Source organism: Typopeltis vanoorti, chromosome 5 (genome assembly GCF_054136105.1).
Source record: "Typopeltis vanoorti isolate ZY-2024b chromosome 5, IOZ_Tvanoo_1.0, whole genome shotgun sequence".
Taxonomy (NCBI): domain Eukaryota; kingdom Metazoa; phylum Arthropoda; class Arachnida; order Uropygi; family Thelyphonidae; genus Typopeltis; species Typopeltis vanoorti.
Window position 1 is genome coordinate 110226487 of NC_143553.1, and position 21095 is coordinate 110247581.

Below are 21095 nucleotides of genomic sequence, written 5' to 3' on the forward strand. Positions count from 1 at the left end.
GTCCAGAGCAAAGATAGGAATATACTGGACAAGAACACAAAAATTGATGAATCAACTATATAAGCAATTTTAAGCAAAAGCTTGCTGAATACAAAGAGAAAGATAAGGCTAAGATTGTAACCAAAAATGGATCCTGCTAAGTACTGACCTTATTAAATCAAAAGCATCAAGTCTCTTTACAACCTTGAAAGAAAGGCTATCAATGATGGAAAAGAAGAAGAATTCTACACTAGTGTTGGGTGGTTTGAGCGTTTCAAAAAGTGAATAGCCTACATAATGTTCAAATCACAGGCGAAGCTGCAAGTGTAGATAAGGAGGTGGCAGCAAATTATCCAGAGATTTTGAAGAAAATTGTGGAAGGGACTATTGTGACCAACATTAATGCCGATGAAACAGACCTTTTTTTGGAAGCGAATGCTCCAAGACTTTTCTGGCCAAATCAGAGAAATCTCAGACTGGTTATAAAGTCACAAAGTCGAATCAAATTACTGCTAGCAATATGCGAGCCATTTGGAAGCACATTCTTCCACACTGTGCAAATGATTTTAGAGGCTTTTCAAATGAATGTAAGTTAATTAAATCTCATTCTGAGAAATTGAGTGATTACGACCTGCTAAATTTAGATGCACAGATGGAAGATCCTGAAGAATGTGAAGAAAATTAAATCACTGAAAAGCACAAAGATTTCACAGAAACAATTTAAAAATATTTTTCGTACAATTGAAGTTTTTGAGCAGCAATGCTTAGAGCTGACCCTGATGAAGAGAGAAGCAGTAAAATTTGCAAAAGTAGTAGAAGAGACAACAGAGCCATACCGTCAGTTGTATGAAAAAAGAAACAAAATGTCAGCCAAACTACATGAGCTCAATTCTTTGATAACAAGTAGAATAATAAATTTACATTCTGAATATGTTTTGTTGTCTTTCAGCTTCATGGTTTTCCTCTAACTAGGTCTTGAGATATACCCTAATTCTTTTATAAAAAAAAAATTAAGGGTCAAAAAAGAAATTTGAGGAACTTTTTCCCATAGGTTATTATATTCAATTAGTGCGTTTTCAATTAATGCCCCTGTTTTTAAGAATGCATTAGGCGCATTAATTGAGGGATTGCTGTGCTTTATTATTCAGGCCTCCATGGAGTCACAAGACTCATCGCAGGAGGCCTGCTCTAGAAAACACAACGTCTATCATACCATTCCTTGAACCATTAACTGTTTGTGCTCTCACCACTTTATCAGGCAATGCATTTCATGGATCAATCATCCACCATGCAAAGAAACCATACTTTAGCCTTTGCTCACAACTTCCAGGGATGTCCCCTTGTCCTCGTTCCTTCCACCTGGTCACCAAATCAAAGAACTCCCCAGTGTCAACCCTTTAACTACTTCCCAACAGTTTAAAAGTCTCAATCATATCACCTCTCCTTCTTCTACCAAACTCTGCAGTTCGCATTCCCTCAACCTATCCTCATAACCGACATTGTGCAGTCCTGATATCATCTTTGTCATCTGCCTCTGCACTCTTTCCACAGTTAATTTATCTCCTTCAAATCCTGGGGACCAAATTTGAGCACAATAGTCCAGGTATAGTCTGATCAGGGCTTTATACAATGGAATGATAACTCTTATCTCTGCAGGTCAGCGTCCTCAGTAGTGCAACAATTTTCTGGGTTACCTTCACCACCTTTGCAATATGTTCCCCAAATTTAAAGTTTCTATCAATCATCCCCCCCCCCAGATCCCACTTCCTCTAGTACAGTTCCTCCAATAGAGTATGCAACTTCCTATTGATGTATCCTCAACTTCAAGATTTATATTTATATGAATTAAATTAACACCATTATTCCTTTTTTTCAGTGTTGCATGGTGATCAGCATTCATTTTAGAAATTATGGACTTTACAACCATGTTATAAAAATAACTCTTAATTTCCCGACGTTTCAATCTTCATATTAAGATCAACATCTGGAGTATATACAAATATACAGGACAAGCTGAGTTACATTACACACAGTAAGCTAAAGAAACAATGATTTGATCACCGGGAATATTCTCATGTTATCTTAAACAGAATTTAGCTTGATATAATTTCTAAATAATTAATTTGTAATTTTTTTTTTTCACTAGAGGTCATGCCAGTAGAATAGCCAATGATCAAATCATTGCTTCTTTAGCTTACTGTGTGTAATGTAACTTAGCTTGTCCTGTATATTTGTATATACTCCAGATGATGATCTTAATCTGAAGATCGAAACGTCGGGAAATTAAAAGAGTTATTTATAACACGGTTGTAAAGTCCATAATTTCTAAAATGACACCATTATTCATTTGCTTATCTGTCCAATTTATTCAAATCCTCTTGTAGGGCTACCACATCTGCATTATTACTAATTACCCTTCCCAGATTCACATCATCTGCAAACAATTGAATATCTCCCTGAAATCCATTGACAATGTCATTGATATAAAGATTAAACAATACAGGTCAAAGTACTGAGCCCTGTGAGACCCCACTTGTAACCTTTTGCTTCCTTGATATTGTTCCCTCATACACAATTCTCTGATACCTATCAGATGGCCAATCCCAAATCCAGTTCACTAACCTGACATCTAAACCCATGTGCTGCAACTTAAATATCGCTTATATGGTACCCTGTCAAATGCTTTTGTAAAATCCAAAAGAATGGCAGAATATGCCTCTCCTTCATCAACTGCTCTTGTCACTTTATTATAAAAGGCAATCATATTATTATTATTATGTGATACCTCCAGGGAGTCCAAAGACTCATCAAGGGAGAGTGTGCCAAGAGCATCGAACGACTGATCTCCTTCCAACTACTAACTGCACTCAAACTTGCTTAACTTTTTTGTGAGCCATTAGTAGCAGAGGCTCTACCAATCAACCAATCTTTGTTGCTAAAGGTTGGTTGATTGGTAGAGCTAAAATATTACTAAAACAAGAGTCCATTAATAAATTCATGTTGACTCTCACAGATAACATTACCCACATCTACCCAACTCTGTAAATGATCCCTCACTAATTTCTCCAAGATCTTAACAACTACTGATGAAAGACAAACTGGTCTATAGTTTGACACTTCCAGTCTGCTACCACACTTAGCAATGGCACTATCTTACTCTCCTTCCACTCCTTGGGTACCTTTCCAGTGACCAGGCTTTCATTAAAAATCCAGGTCAATGGAGCTGTCAGTTATTTAGCACATTCTCACAAAACCTGTGGTGAAATCCCATCCAGTCCCATTGCTTTATTGACATCCAGAGTACTCAGTATTTGAAACACACACACACACACACTCTACTTGCACTTCTAAACCTCGAACCTGCCCTATCCCTCTAGTATTGAAACCTACTTCTCCATGATGAAATACCCCAATAAAATGTTTGTTGAACAACTCCACTATGTCCTTTGCATCAGTTATTCTATTCTCATTTTTATCCAAAAAGGTCGTTCTTCCACGATCATTTCTCCTCCTCCTGCTACAAAACAAAAGAATTCCTTAGGATTTTCTTCGGATCACAGGGCAAATCCCTTCTCATATTCCAGCTTTGCTTTCCTGACCATACTAGTCACTCGCCACCTGAGTCATTCTTCATGCATCTGCTCTCCTCTCTTCTCCTTATCTCTCTCTCCCCCCCATAACCTCTTTTTTACTTGCATTTCCCATTTGATATTGTTTGTCATCTACTTTACACCAAATTGTGTTATTTTCTTCACTAGTAGTATACAACTTGCTATTGCCGCTAATAAATATTCCTTCACCAGTTTCCAAGTGCTGATGATATCTCGTCCTTCCAATTCCTCTCCATGGAACTGTCCCAAGCTATACCTAAGACTGTTATAATCACCTGCCTTATAATTCCACATACATTCCTTTCTCATTGATACTTCTGAATGTCTATTCATCTTCCAAGTCAAAATCACATGGTCACTCTCTCTAACTAGGAGCAGAGATACCATCTCAGTTATAATCAGATCTTCTGATGCTATGACCAGTGGTGAGCTATAAGGGGCTCGTGCGAGCCCTTCGTTAAATTTTTCTCAAATTTGCAAGGCCCTTGTTCTTCTTGTTTCCTTTTTTATTTTTTTCCAAAAAAAATTTTTTTTTGAAACATATTAAGTGACAAACTCATACAGTAACCTAACAAAAATTAGTCTATTCGGCAGTGTATACATTATTTGGAATTATTGTTTCAACTCCTCTAAGAAGAATTTGCCTAAGTTTGAAAATAAAATAAGCACATGCGCTATCTTTGCCCTTCACCCTTCTGGTAGCCAATCATATAGTAAAACCAGTAGCCAATCAAATGTTTTATAAAAGATTTCATTCTTATTATATTTTGAGAGTTAAAAAATGTTTTTCTTATATAAGATAAATTAACACAGTTGATTGTGTACAAATATTTCATGTTTAGATCATGAAATATTTGTTTAAAAATGATAGTCTTTAGAGGTTGATTGCCCTCTCATACTTTTTTATTGGAATTTGTACACAAGCTGTATTAATAAAAGTTTTTGCGTGAAATAAGGCTTTTTTTTTTTTTTTTTTTTTTTTTTTTGCTCGATGATGCGAGCCCTTTGTTAAAATTTCCATAGCTCACCACTGGCTATGACCCAAGTCTAAAACTCATGAACCTCCTTCTACTACATGTTGCCTAAGACATCTGTCCCTTAAGAATTCCAGAAATTCCATTTCTTTACTACTACATGCAGTTTCCGCTTCCCAATTTATACTTCTGTAGTTAGAATCTTCCATAACAATCATTCTTTTTGCACTTGCCAAGCTCAACTGCTCAAACATCTCCTGATCTACACCCTCTATGCTCCGTGGCTTATAGCAACATCCCACTAAATATCCTGTCCTGCCTATCTCTACCTCACACCATATGCTTTCAAAACCATTACTGCTATTACCCTCCGCCACTGCATTTGTCGTTCTTATCCTGTCAAAAAATGCTACGCCCGGCTACTTCTATTCCTTTCAATATATCATCTTCCATCAACCATGTCTCAGAGATGCTAATAATCTTTGGACAAGCTGATACTATCAGTGCCACCAATTCGTCTACTTTATTCAAGATACTCCTGGCATTGTCACTGTTTCTATACTTATGATTATCCCCTCCAGACTTCACTGGATTCAGCATTATATGATGTATCCTCCCTTCTGCCAAGGGACTATTCCCACAAGAGGCCATCCCTGCTACCATCTGCCCTGATAATTCTAGTTTCCCTGCACTGACACACAGACTTGTTCAGAACAACATTCTCTACATAAATTAAAAATGCCAAGAAATTATATTCTTGGCTTATTCCTTTATCCAAGTGTAAGCAAACAAAGTTTTCACCTGAAGTATCTTCAGACTGAGGCAACTCGTAGAGGCTAATGACTTCACATCACTTGCCTTAGTATCCCATAATACAAAGCATGTATTCTTTCAGACATGTATAATACTATGCATTATGGGAAGGGTCACAACCCAGACTGGTTTCAACCTTCATTGGGGTCTCCTTAGTGGGAGCCAGACCCTGAAGTGATACCAAGGTTGAAGTAATGCAGAAGTCATATTTCCATACACAAGTAGCCAACAGATCATACGTCTTTGGAATTTTAAAGCACCATATCCTTTTATTTATTTTGGGGAAACTAACTATATTAATCTTGCTTCACTAATTGATAGAGTCTAGCTAACCAAGCAAAAAGCCACAATTTGCTCACATCAAAACTGCACATAAATCGAGTAACCAAAAGGTGTCACGCCTTTTGGCTACTTGTATATGGAAATATGACTTCTGCATTACTTCAACCTTGGTATCACTTCAGGATCTGGCTCCCTCTGTTGGTGATAAGCCACTTGCAAACTGAGTTGCAGCTGCTGCCATTATTTAAATACTGTACAAAGAATACTACAAACTATACTGAAATATTATGTTTAATTACAAATTTTCCAACTGCAAACTACCCACAGACTATATGTTGTATCTGGCTTAGATTACTTGTAATTTAAAGTAAAAACATTAATAAATAATAATAAAATCTTATCTTTTTTTCTGCTGTTACCTCATAACATGTCCAACTATAACCTCGCCCTCTGGTGGACTCATCTTACTTATTCATTAAATTATTGTGGGCAAAATATGCACTGTTCTATATAAAACTTTTTTTTTTAATGATTATACTTTGCCAAAAATAGCTTACTGTGGGTTTAATTCCTAGTTGTCTTTCATACTCTTTCAGTCTATTTTCACTTTGGGCAAATTTAGCTTCAAATTCTTGTTTTGCAGTGAGAGCCTCTTCCAATTTCTTAGCAAGTTCACCAGATGACCGTTCCTCTTCTTGTTTTGCTTTATCTACCAGAGTTTCTGAAAAGCCAGAAGTCCTATTAAGCTAAACAGCCTTCAGACAGTGCTTATATTAAGGAGTAACATTTTACTAATAAATTACAGTTTTAAGCATTTAAGAGATATTTTACATTAGCAGAGTTGGAAATGAAAGCTTATTTGTGCAAATGAGAATACCTCTAAAAGTTACGTTATCCAAATCTCAAAGTTATGGTATATTAGTACTCTAATTTCAATACTGTGTACCAAATGAGCAATTCCAGTAAATCAATAAACAAGACATTTAAAACTCCACTTAAGAGAATGGATTATGGAATGTGGTCATCTTATGAACATAAAATCAATCACATGCACAAAAGCTAACTAAAAGCAAGACAAGCAAGAACTGGTTTTGAATTATGGTTGAAATAACTAAGGCTATAATACCAGTATATGCATGTCTATATATTTTTCTGGTTAGTTTGACTATTTTGCAGGATGAAATACCTGCAATTCTAGGAAGAAAAACCCTGCCATCTTTGTATGGATAAGCAAGAGAAAGAGAGCACAAAATATGGGTCAGTATCAGAAGTGAATGGAGTACACCATCTGATATAATGGTAAATACAATAACATGAACATTTTAAAAGGAAAGTATGATGTAACAGACATGAAATAACAGAGAGTGATTCTGATTTGATATTTAATCACCTAGAAGGACAAGTCATTGTTTGCTGATATTCTATCTGTTGTTCAAAGAGATGTGAGAAGAGGTAAGAGGAAAAAGGTGAGTAGAACCAAAATCAAGTTAGAATAATCTGTGCTTGGTATATATAATAGTAATAGGTATGGTGAAGGTAAAATAAAACTGAGAGAACATTAGCTGTATAGGACAAAAGAAATTCTAGGTATGTGGCAACTTCATCAGAGTACATTACCCGAATACAAAATTATATCACTAATGCTGGAGAAGAAACAGAAGAGAATTAATCAGAAAAGCTAAAAAAATCATAAAATTTTAATGTGTATATGGTGATATTATTCTTATTATTATCCTAAGATCTCCCATGGAGTCACAGACTCATCCAGGAGGTCCCTTTTGTCATACACACAGCTCATCATTCATATATACATATGAACATGCTCTCAAGCAACGCATTCTGCTCATTCACAACTCTCCATGCAAAAAAACCTGCTTCTCATTCCCTTGCTCACATCCTCCTAATATAGCTTTCAAGGATGGCATCTTGTTCTCTGCCCATTTTATGATTAGATGGATACTGGGACTTGCATTGAGAGGAAAGAGAACAGTTTGGACCTCACTATTTAACTCTGACAAGGTTCCAAATACCTTGTCAAAGTTAAGATACCTTGCTCATGAAATGGCATGAGCAAGACAAATTGTTACTATTTCTGGAATGGTGAGTAAGATCTTGGAAAAGTTGCATAAGACCATAATTCAGAAATAATGGGGAGCCTTTTATAGATTTTTTTTTGAAGAATTTTAATTAGCTAACTTTTGCTCCATTCAAATATCTGGAAAAATCGACTATGGCAGATAAACTAGAATTATAGAAGATAAATAAAATCAAAATATTATATGATTGTTTAATCAGAAACATTAGAAGATAATCAATGCACTATAGACATAAAATTATGCAAAGAAAAATAAAGTATTTAATATGAAAATATACTTTGAGGTGAGTATCACATCCCATCTTTGGAGTTAATGTATAACAACCAAATCATTAAATGAAGCTAGTAGTTCATTGTTTTGGATTTATGACCAAAGCAACTAAGGACATGAGGCCAGTGTTTATGTCTGTAAACTGTGTGTTGTTCTGGCCAGTTGCATGTTTTGCAAGATGAAATACCAGAGTTTCTGGGAAGAAAAAACCTTGCCACCTCTGTATGAGAATGGACAACACTCAACAGAAAAGTTCCTATACAGGTTCTTCAGGTTCCATTACATGAAGCAATAATGAAAATGAAAAACATTAAAAAGTACTATTTTTTATTGGTATAAGGTCAAAAGCATAATGCTATTAGGAAAGCAGAATAATAGAAACATAGCCATAAACACGTTGAAGTAAAAGGTCTGACAGATGAAGTATTGGAAGCATTAAAGTGCTGTTTAATTTATTCCTTGTGCTATTTCCATTACATGTGTTCAACATGACTTCTATGTAGTTATTTATGTAGCAACATATAACAACTCGACATCCTGAGGTCTCTCTCTCTGAACTCCTTAATGATAATTTCCACTCTGACTGCTGAAATATTCATAGACCCTTCTGAGTATCTTTGAACCCTCCTCTCAGTTTTTTCTGTACATTTCTTTGCCTGAAGTGGCATCCTTATTGTCTACAATAGATTTTGAGTCCTGTCTTTTACCAATGTCATAAACAGATAAGTCACTGATATAGCATGCTATGAAAACCTCTTTGGAAGTCTATTAAGTTCTCTATGCTCTATTAACAGTATACAGATGTACAGTCACCTCTAAGTTATATCTGTTTGCTTACATGCAGTAAACCATACACAACAGGAACATATCTAATCATGACAATTCATTCAAAAGGGAAGGGATCCATTACTTATTTGAACATGGTCATGGTGTATAAAAAGATCAGTTCAGTTTTTTATGATGATACAATGATCGTGAGTCACTTTTACGGGAAGGTATGGCACCATCTCAATCCCCCAAATTTTATCTGCACTGGGGACTGTCATAGCTGACAAATCAGGCATATGGCTGGGTCAGTATTCCTGACTGTAATCCGTGTGTGTTCACAGGGCCGTTTTGCCTGCTTGCGGGATGAAAAACCCCAGATAAACTGGTGGAAAAAGCCATGCTGTCCACGCCCAAGACCAGGTAACTTGGCTATGACTGAGGAAGATCCTTAAGCTCCTCATGTCGGCAACAGGAATCGAACACAGAACACTCCTTCCCCAAACATATGGTTGCAAAGCACATAGCCACTAGGCTAACTATGTGGACAAAAAAAAAAAAAAACATCAGTAAAAATATTATATTCTTTGTGCAGTAACTTCACAACTAGTCCACTTGTATATAGAGGCTGTTTGTAAGGACTTTTGTAACGAATACTTGTGAATTCTCTTCAAATTGTGCACTGGCGGCGAGGAGGCGCGGCTGACGTCATTTGCTTTTGCGGAGGGGAGGATCGGTGAGAAGGAAAGATATAAGCAGTTAGTGAGTTTTTCTGTAAGAAGAGCGCGGAGTGTGCAGGCTCTGTAGTGTGGCAAAGTTTAGTTGTGAATGTGTGAATGTATTTTTTCTTTTTTTTTATCCGTTTGTTCTGTGCTGCTATGTGTTTCATGTCAATAAAAGGTTAGCAGCTAATCTCAGCGAGCATTCATTCTGCGTAATGATTAGCACTTCCACCAGCTTTACCACTCACCATGAGTCAGAGCTTTACTGGCGCAGTCGGTAGGATCTACACGGTGAGAGCAATTCGTTATGTAAATGCATGCTCCTATATTTTAAAGTACTATTTTGATTGTTTGGGCGAAAATCTGTTTTAATACAAAAAAATGGTGTTCAGAGGTTGTTCCATCCTGGAACAGTAGTAGTTTTGATTTCTTGCCAGAGAAAGAATACATCAGTATTCAAGTTTTGTTCCATCCTGGAACAGTAGCACAATAGTTTGGATAAAAGAAAAACACGTCAGTGTTCAAGCTATATTTTTGTCCCAGATAATTCAAAATAGTTTTTTTTTTTTTTTTTCATTTTAAATTTATTTTGTTCTGTTTTGCATTTACCATTTTGTCCTGTTTTACATGTTTGTTCCATCTTGGAACAGTCAGTACTTTTGATTTCTCGCCAGAGAAAGAACACAACAGTGTTATCATAGTTAATTTTTGCATACTGTTTCGATAGTTCTGTTTTGAGATTTAAGTTATTATATAGTAGTGGTGTAAAATCGAAACTGTTTTTTTTTTTTTTTTTTGGTTTTGGTTTTGTTTTTATATATCCACACACATATATATATATATATATTTGTGTATTTGAAATTGTAGTAAATTGTGTAGTTGAAGTTTTATCTGATGATATTGTAAGATTTATCTATGTTTAGAAATGACATGTTTAATTTAATTATGAGTCCCATAATCGCCAAATATATACATCTCTATTTGGGCACGTAAAAAAAAAAAAAAAAAAAAAAAAAAATTTTTTTTTTTTTGCAATTGATTTTTTTTAAGGGTGATTTTTTTTTTTTTTTAATCAGCAAAGAGGGTTATTGTTAAGCACCATGGCTTATTTAACCAAAGGTAGAAAAGAAGATTTATGTAAATTGGCTGAAGAATTGGGAGAGAAGCCAACCGTTGAAATGAAAGTGATAGATCTTAAAATGATTATTACGGAAAGTAAATTTTATGAAGAAGAATTTGTTAAAGGGATGTTAGAGACGAATATTAGTACCAGACTCGAGGAAGAATTGATGAAGAAAGAAGAATTAGAAGCTCAATGGCAGAAAGAAGAACTAGAAGCCCAATGCCAGAAAGATGAATTGGGAGCCCAACAGAAAAGAGAACAAATGGAGTTCGAGTTGAAGAAACTGGAAATTGAAGCGCGTGTTCAACCAACTTCAACTCCAGTATCCAGTGACAATAAACCATATTGCCTCGAACTAATAAGCTAATGCCTAGGTTTAGATTACAAGAGGATGACATTGTGATATACCTATCTCTGTTTGAAAGACAAGCTAAGAGAACCAAAATAGATGTTAAAGACTGGATATCATGTCTCTTGACTTTGCTACCATTTGAGATTGTCCAGTTAATTGGTTAATTAATGCAAAGATTATGAATATATTAAAACAATTCTACTAAAGAGATTTAAACTGAATCCTGAAAGTTTCAGAAAAAAAATTTGTGATGCACCAAAAGGCTGCTGAAAAATCTTGGAGGGATTTCTGTTATGAAATAACTAATTATTTTGAAGAGTGGATTGGTGGCCTTGATATCAAGGATTTTGAAGGGTTAAAAGATCTAATTATTACGGATCAATTGAAGAAGAAAGTACCACATGAAGTGAGAGAACATCTCTTAGACGACTGGGCAAAATTCGTTTCTCCAACCAAGTTAGCGGACAGACTGGACGAACATGACAGTGTTCGTAGTACATCGAAGAAGCCCATCGGAGCTATTCCGAAAGACAAAGTTACTGAAAAGTTTAGACCTTATACTCCACCTCCTGAACGAACATTCAAGAATAAGTCATTATCTCCCTCTCAAAGTCCACCGAAATGGTACCAACTGCGGCGAAATGATGATTCATACAAGCCTCACTACAAACCAACTTGGTTTACTTGTAGAAAGGAAGGTCATATCGCCAAGTTTTGTATGAAAAAGAGTCAATCAAAAGGTACTCCTGCTACAGCACACAGTAACCTAGTCCAGACATCTACCACTGGGGATGATGATAAACCAGGTGTGTTGACTGCCAGTATCCAAATCAGTGGACATTGATCGAAACATAGATGATTTGAAGGTCGTCAAAGTCAAATGTGGAAGTAGGGTTTTAAATGGAATAATAGATATGGGATCGCAAATATTGGTAGTGCGTGAAGATTTAGTGGCAGATACACCTCATGATGGAGAAAGTAAGATAGAAATATCTTCGGCTTTTGGAGAAAATGAAACAACACCCCTAAGGATTTTCGAAATGAAAATTGATGATAATTTACATGGTAATGTTCCAGTCACCTGTGCCGTCTCAAGAAGACTGGTAACCGATCTGCTACTGAGCTCCTCTGCCTATGAAATGCTGGTCGAAAGTGTTGAGCTACATGAGAGTAGTCACCATTGGGAGACACCGATTTTGAAATCAAAAGATTTAAGTGATAAATGGTCAGAAGATGATGAAGACATGCCTTCGAAAATAACCAGTACAGTATTGGCAGTAAGTACGATAGTCTCAATCAGGTGCAGAAAATGAGTATATATCAGATAAAACAAAATTCGAATTCGGCAAACTTCAAAAGGATGATGAGACGCTTCGAAGGTGTTTTGAATGGGCAGCAAGGCAGGAAAATTCTTATGCGTTTGACAATGGGGTTCTGCTTCATAACGAACATATTTGTGGCGAGAATATTAGACAAGTAGTGCTACTGCGTGTGAAATGAGAAAATGTCTTAAAGATGGCACATGAAATCCTGCTTGCTGGCCATCTCGGCAAAAAGAAAACCCATCAGCGAATCAAGTACTCATTCTTTTGGCCCACCATTAAACAAGATGTGAAAAAATACTGCGAAAGTTGCAAAGAATGTCAAATGAGAAGGACTGCTACATATAGAGATAGAATCCCCCATACGACCTATCGTCAGACCAGAAACTCCGTTTAAGGTATGGAGCATGGATTGTATTGGACCGTTAGAACCTCCATCGGGAAGAGGACATCGATTCATAATATGTGCTGTTGATTTATGCACTAGATGGGCCGAAGCCATACCTGTCAAGGAAATAAGTGCTAAAACTACACGTAACGTTCTGATGAGGATTTTTACTCAGACTGGATTTCCTAAAATGGTCTGTACCGACCAAGGTATGAATTTTACATCTAAACTCACTCAAGCTTTTGAAGATCTGCTAGGCATAGCTCCACGTTTTTCCACTCCAGGCCATCCTGAGAGTATGGGCACTGTTGAATGTTGAAACAGAACTTTAAAAGAGATGATGAATAAGAACATACAGGAACATGGAAGAAACTGGGATTTACATCTTCCCTATCTTCTATTCGCATACTGAGAAGTACCACATAGCACTACTGGGTTATCACCTTTCCAGTTGGTATATGGACAATTACCTCCAGGCCCCTTATCTTTGTTAAAAGAAATTTGGACTGGTGAACAAGGCATCCCTACCGCTGCCTCTCGCTCGATTGAAAATTATTTACAAGAGCTTCTTGAAAATCTAAGAAAAGCTCATAAAATTGTATCCGAGAATGCCAAAGGGTCTCAAGAACAATACTCCTCCAGATATAATCTTCGTTCCAAAGAAAAATCCTTCATTGTTGGTGAAAAGGTTTTAGCATTGTTACCTTCATCCTCTCATAAGCTTCTAAATACTTGGACAGGACCTGCTACAGTCATCCAACTTACTAGACCACATTCTGCGAAGGTTGAGATGGAGGATGGAAGTATCAGGGAGCTCCGCATAAATAAGCTTTGACCATATATTCAAAGAATTAATCATGTCGGTCTAGTTTTCGAACTAGATGAAGATTTCGGAACACTCCACTATGCACCTGCTGACAAAATGAATAAATCAGTTGAAGATATTAGGAAGCACCTTAAGGATATGAAAGCTCTCTTGACGGGAGAACAAAAACAAGAACTTTTTGACATCCTCTGGAAATATGTAGATGTTTTTAGTTCCAAACCTGGTCATGCCAAAGTCGACAGACACTCCATATCAAAGTTACAGAGAACTGTTCCCCTAAAAGACTCAAACCCTATAGGGTGCCAATCACTCTACAAAAGGAAGTAGATCGACAAATCAAAGAACTGTTAGATATGGGTCTCATTGAGCCAAGTGTCAGTGAATGGGCTCATCCCGTGGTTTGTGTGGTTAAGAAAAAAGAGTCAGACTATGCATTGACTTTAGATTGCTAAATAGTTTCACTATTCCAGATGCTTATCCAATGAAAATAGCTAGAGATTTATTATTTGAGGTAGGACAAGCAAGATTTATCACTGTAGTTGACCTCACCAAGGGATACTGGCAAATCCCTATGGAAAAGGAAGCAAAGCCCTTCACTGCATTCGTGATGCATTCTGGTCCCTATCAATGGAATGTATTACTGTTTGGAATGAAGAATGCTGGAAGCACATTCCAGAAATCATTAGATAAAGCATTAGCTCCTCATAAGGCATACTGCCGATCTTATATCGACGATTTGGCTATATTTTCTAAAACATGGTCTGAACATCTCATCCATATAGATGAAGTCTTCAAAACATTAAGAGAGGTGGGTTTAACAGTAAACCTAGAAAAATGTGAATTCGGGAAAAATCAAGTGAAATTCTTAGGTCATTTGATTGGATCCGGTCAACATTCCCTGGACCCAGAGAAAGTTGAGGTTATAAAAGGTTTAGCGAAACCAGCTACAAAGAAGGAAGTAAGACGTCTACTTGGGCTGGCTAGCTACTACCGTGACTACATACCACGATTCTCCCAAATTGTATTACCGCTGACAAATCTGACCAAGAAAAGTGTCCCAAACAATATTCCTTGGACTACTGATGCTGATGAAGTGTTTACAAAACTCAAGGAAGAGCTTATAAAAATGCCTTCTTTGCATACTCCAGATCTCGACAAACCGTTCCAGTTGTATACAGATGCATCAGCAACAGCAATTGGCGCATGCTTAGCTCAAAACAACAAACAATGGAAAGAATTTCCCATTGCTTTCTTCAGTAAGAAACTAAGTTCCGGTCAAATGAAATGGTCAACCATTGAAAGGGAAGCTTTTTGCATCGTGGAAGTGTTGAAAAGTGTTGGTTGGTGCTGAAATACAGATAATTTCAGATCATAACCCTCTGACCTATCTAACTAAAAGTGCCCCTCATGGTGCCAAGTTGTCCTGATGGGCTTGAGTCCTACAACGTTATAACATGACCGTTACATATAGAAAAGGTAGTCGTCATTGTAACGCCGATGCCCTTTCCAGATTAAAAACTGATATAATTAATTAATTAATGTTATTGACTTGTTTCTTAATAATGATTGTATATTTTCTTGATGTTTAGTTAATGATGATTATATAGTTTTTTTTTTTGGGAGCTGCATCACACCATGAAGCTCTCACTCCATTTCTTGTATTTTAGAGTCAATTACTTGCCCTGAGTTTTCTTTTAGATGCAACATCGACACTCCTGTGTGGATGTGCTTCCCCCAAAGGTAGTTGTAAGGACTTTTGTAACGAATACGTGTGAATTCTCTTCAAATTGTGCACTGGCCGCGAGGAGGCGCGGCTGACGTCATTTGCTTTTGTGGAGGGGAGCATTGGTGAGAAGGAAAGATATAAGCAGTTAGTGAGTTTTCCTGTAAGAAGAGTGCGGAGTGTGCGGGCTCTGTAGTATGGCGACGTTTAGTTGTGAATGTATTTTTTCTTTTTTTTTTATCCACTTGTTCTGTGCTGCTATGTGTTTCATGTCAATAAAAGGTTAGCAGCTAATCTCAGCGAGCATTCATTCTGCATAATGATTAGCACTTTCACCAGCTTTACCACTCACCACGAGTCCGAGTTTTACTCTGTTATAGAGTGTTGACTGTGATTAGAGAGATATGAATTGGATTTCCTTAACTTAGGTACTTTTTTTATTAATCAAAAATCCAACTCCATTAACAATACATTGATATCTAAATTACACATTATTCATCCCTACATGAGTCAGTATTGTGTTCAGTTGGGTATAGTAACAGGAAGGAACTTGTTCACTTTGGGATAATCTGAATAGGTTGGTTAAACAAATAGATGAGAAGAATAATGGATTTATTGTTACTATGCATAAAGTTTTCCACATTTAGAAGAGAAAATGGAATGCAGGATACTGTACTGATGTAACAAGGATCAAAGTTGATAGTGGATAAAAAGCTTTGTTGCCATATTGAGAAGGAAGTTAAGTTAGGATAAAAATTATGTAGCCATACAAGGTATAGTAGAGAGCATGGTAGACAGCAGAGGAGATATGACTGAGACATGTTGGTGGATGGAGATTACTAGACAGATGTTATACAAGATGGTGAGTGATGGAGAACATGAGGTCACATTAGAAGCTGTATAAGGGTATTCTAAGCAAGAGAGAGTGAGAAGAGTATAGTGGGAATGAGTGAAATGTGTTGTACAAGCAGATTGCAAGCACATCAACAATGAAAAAATTCAAGATGATGTAATGATAGGATGATGTAGTGAGAGTCATACAGTGGCTGCACTGCATAGCTCAGAAGGCCTGGACAGAGGGACGAATTCCCGATGATTGGAGTAGAGCTCTCATAGTACCCATATATAAAAAGAGAAATAAAACTGAATGTGAGAATTACAGAGGTATTTCCCTACTGAGTGTTCCTGGCAAGATCTATGCAAGTATACTCGAGAAACGGTTGAGAAGAATTGTGGAAGAAAAGCTTGGTGAAGAACAAGCTGGATTCAGGCCAAATAGAGGCTGTCAGGATCAGATCTTCAGTTTACGACAAATAGTCGAGAAAGCATGGGAATATAAACAAAGATCTGTATTTAAGTTTTGTCGATTTGGAAAAGGCATATGACAAGGTGCCAAGAGAGAAGCTATTCAATACGCTACAGTTATATGGTGTCAATGGGGCATTATATCAAGCAATACTTAGTCTTTATTTGAGTTGTAAGTCAGCAGTTAGAATTGAAGGAAGTACAAAAAGATGGTTTAATGTTAAATCTGGTGTGAGACAAGGATGTACATTATCCCCTCTGTTATTCATTATCTATATGGATCACATTATGAAGGAAAGTGGTATTAAACATGATATCAAACTTGGAGATGTTAATGTCAGCTCTTTGCTTTATGCGGATGATGTTATACTTCTAAATAAATCCGCTACGAGTCTGCAAGATTCTCTGACTAAATTGAATAACAATGAAAATAGGCAGAATCATTGAAAATGTCAACTGCGTTGTGAATGGAGAACCTGTGGAACAAGTAAAACATTTCAGCTATTTAGGCACGATTTTTACTGAAGATGGTAAATTAAATATAGAAATAGACAACAGAATCAGTAAAGCTGGTATGGTGGGAAGTCAATTGAATAAATTCATATGGAATAAGAGAGAAATTGGTCGGAACACTAAATTAGCTGTATACAAGACAATGTTCAAACCAGTTTTAACTTATGGATCTGAGAGCTGGGTCAGAAGTAAAACACTTGACCAAAGACTAGAGACCACAGATATGAGAGTCCTGAGAAAGATTATAGGCATGAACAGATGGCATCAATGGCAATATCATATTAAAAATGAGGATATTAGGAAAGAACTTGACATTGTCAGCATCCAGGAATGCGTTAGCAGAGCTAATCTCAGGTGGTATGGTCACTTAAACAGAATGGGCGAGGAAAGATTGGCAAAACGAGCGTTCTATGCCAGGTTAGCAGCAAAACGACCCAGAGGAAGACCAAGATATAGGTGGATTGATACGGTACAAAGTGCCTTAGACGATAGAAATATAAGATCTGATAATGTTGGAGTCTTGACAAGTAACAGACTGATTTGGAGGAAAATTGTGGATAGGAAATTAATAATGTTGTAATTTTTTTCATGTAGTACTATCATATCCTGTACACCCCTTGAGGGTACATAGCAGGAATTTGATGATGATGATGATGATGTAATGATAGGTATTGCTATATATAGAATGGAAGGACCTTCATCATGATGAGGCTAGTGCCTATATGGACCATTTAGGTAATTACAATAGTCAGAAATATGCAGTTTTTCTTTTCAGAAGATGGAGCATCCGATCCTCGCAAACAAGACAGCAGTTCACCCCCCCCCCCCCAATCATGAATAGCTTGTATGAAACCTATAAGCATCAATATGTACCTACACAAAAATTCCTATCATATATCTTTGCAAAAGAATAACACGACTAACAGTGTTACTATTGCTGCAAAGATGTGTTGAAGATAGAACAAACATTATGAAAACATCTTTGTTCACAACAGATATAAAATGCAACTGAGCTAAGTTAAAAACACTGCCTTCTATACAACTACTTCTGCACACCAACTAATGGACTCTCAAAATGCAATATTCTCAACATTATAAAGTACATTCCAAACTGAAATCAAATGAAAATCTTCAATTTTTTTTATGCAATTCCCACTGATGAAAGATCATAAGCCTATAGTACATTAGTACTTGAGTGGGCTTTGGATTTTTTTATTCTATTTTGATAATTTTTTTAAAAATAATTTTACAGTTTGGAAACTCTGCTTGAAAGACCAAACATAGAACTTTGTTCAAGCCACTTCAGGCCTCTGGTAAGCAGGAGGTAGTCTCACACTGGGTGAAATTCATCTCTCACATAAAGATGATCATAAATATCTGGTCGGATTATAAATAACTGGCCTGGTTGGCCGAGTGGTTAGCGTATCTGCTCTCCAGATAAAAGGCTGCAGGTTTGAATCCCACTGTGGGCATGGATGTTTGTGATGGTCTGCGAAAATACTGGTGGTGGACAGTAGATGCCATTGGTGTAGATGATGAGGTTGAGTGATGGAGTTGATGAGGTGGAGACAGAGAGTTGTAGAGTAAGTATCCTCCCTTGAGTCATGAACTCCCTGGAGGTGTCAAATAATAATAATAATAATAGTAAATATCCATGACTATGATGGGATTTGAACCCATAATCTGTTGGTTTGAAAGCAGATACACTAACCATTCAGCCAACTAGGCAAGTAATTATCTTGAATTTAAATTTACAAAATCCAATGTACAGAGAATGGGTGCAAAGAGTATTGGATTTAGAAATTTCTCAATCTGACTACTGTTTTTAACAAAATTATCAAACTGATTTAACTTTCAAGGTCTTCCTTGATCCATCTAGTAGATATGAAGTCAGAGTGATGCAAGAGGTATCTTTCTTTGAAGTTTATGTGCTTTGTTTTCATAGCATACAGTACTACCTGCAGAATATCAAATAATATTTCTAAAACAACTGTGAAATGATCCTCTTCCCTACTGCTTTGCAAATATACTTGCACTCTCAACAAAGGATAGGAAAGAATGCCACATCAAAATTTTTTGGTGTCAAAGTGACAGTCCTGATTAGCACATATACACATAAGTGACTGTGCACAGTTTTAAATGATTAAATTCCAATTATTCCTATTCCAATTATTTAAAGCAAAACTGAAAATATCATTTAAAATTTCAATTCTACAATAGTTGTATTAAGAGTGGTTTGTCACTTACCAATAAGTGGTTCCACATCTATTTTAAATCGCTGAGTATGTTTAAAGTCTGGATCACAACCACTCTTGTGTAAGATGATCTGTGACACACATTCCTCAATTAATTTGTAGTAAGCTGACCTAAATGAAAATATTCGTAACGTAAATGCTTTTATTAATATGATTTCTGCACATACCAGCCGCTAAATTAGAAACTTTTATTTTATGTATAGGCATGCGACTGCCAATACTGATCTTGTTCAATTCCCTGTGCATAGAATGATGAGATATGGGTTGGGAAACAGCCGTCATTAAACGCTTGGTCAATTACTGCAGCACAAAGTTCTGATTGTCCATACAAGTCTTTTCAGACAACAGTGATCTTGTTCCTGGCAGACTGTCTTAGGAACGCAGTTATACCTCTTAGACAAGCAATGTGGGTTATTTTTCTACTGAATAAATATCTGGGATATCTCACCTTTTGAGAAACTAGTCAGCGCTGCTGTTTTCAAAATTGTGGCTCCAGACGTACACTCACAATAAACCCTTTATCTTTATTGAACTCTGGAAGATTCTGTTTTTTTCGCATTGTGATCAACAATTGATGATTACTGACCAGCAGCATTCTTAAATAGTTGCCTAGAATACATGGTGATGGACGTGACCAAGTATTTGGCATATATGTTGCTTAAGTGACATTTATGAACATTTGCATAAAAGTTTCTAATTCAGTGGCTGGTATGCAGGCCCGGCTGGTGGCATGTGCAATATATACAGGTGCCACAAAAGAAAAGGCACCTAAAAGATGTCAAAAAATATGAGATAAGAGTTTAAACGAACAATGAATGGTACATAAAATTATGAATGTACGTCGCCTTCCGTTCAGGCCCCTTCAGATCTTCCCGGAAACGAACAAATAAATTCTAAAATTGTATCCTGGACCTGATTATATCACTGTAATTTTTTATTAAAATTTACGATAATATACCTAAAATAGTTCTTTATTTTTTGATGTATCATAAATCAACTTATGATTAATTGTCGAGTTCTGTGTAAGGGCTGTATCCTAATTTTAATCGGATCGGATGCATATGGTCCGGCCGTAAAAGTTGGTTTAGTACTGATAACTCATTCTTCTCGACATTCGAGCTTGTTAGGGCGGCTTCAGCAACACAAAATAATCGACGAATTCTCGAGTCCAATGCGAAACATTCTTGTAAAATTCTCTTATCTATTTTCGTTGAATCTTCAAAATTAATTTATTTATTAATGCAAAATTAATGTAAAGAATATTTGAATAAATCTCTTAACTTTATATTACTATTTTATATTATTTTGAAAATTTATAACTCGAAAAAATTTGTATAAGCAGGATTAATCTGTAGGTAACATTATACTGTAAAGTGGTTTTCATTTCCTGTTCGTTTTATTCACACTTTATTCAAAAAAAACTTTGGAAAGGTGCCGAACATTAATCGCACACACACAAGAAAAATACTATGCACCGGGTCCTGCTGGTATGTGTACTTATAACATAACAATGTAGGTATTTTAGTTATATGAAACCTACATTGTTATATAAATACCTAATAAACACACAAGGTAGGTATTTTAGTTATATAAATGTATATGTTAAAAAAAGGAAGCAACTTATAATAGTAAATTCATCAGAATTTTTTTAAAATTGCAAATCATCACATTAATGGTAGAAACAATTCAACATAAGCTGAATATATCCAATGAAGAGAGAAAAATATAAATAACTTACTAAAAATTCATATGAATCCCAAAATTAGCCAATGAAAA

The 21095-nt window shown here is 36.2% G+C and overlaps 1 protein-coding gene across 3 annotated transcripts in view; it reads right to left on the reverse strand.

Annotated features, from left to right (window-relative positions):
• The window catches only part of LOC150106717 (protein diaphanous-like), a 303611-nt gene that overhangs the window by 156974 nt on the left and 125542 nt on the right, over positions 1-21095 (reverse strand). For all 3 annotated transcript variants that reach the window (XM_090393305.1, XM_090393307.1, XM_090393306.1), the window contains 2 exons: positions 19312-19430; positions 6217-6380 (listed from right to left, as the gene is read on the reverse strand). In XM_090393305.1, the coding sequence (XP_090249431.1) occupies positions 6217-6380; positions 19312-19430 (283 nt within the window). The remainder of the gene's footprint in view (positions 1-6216; positions 6381-19311; positions 19431-21095) is intronic.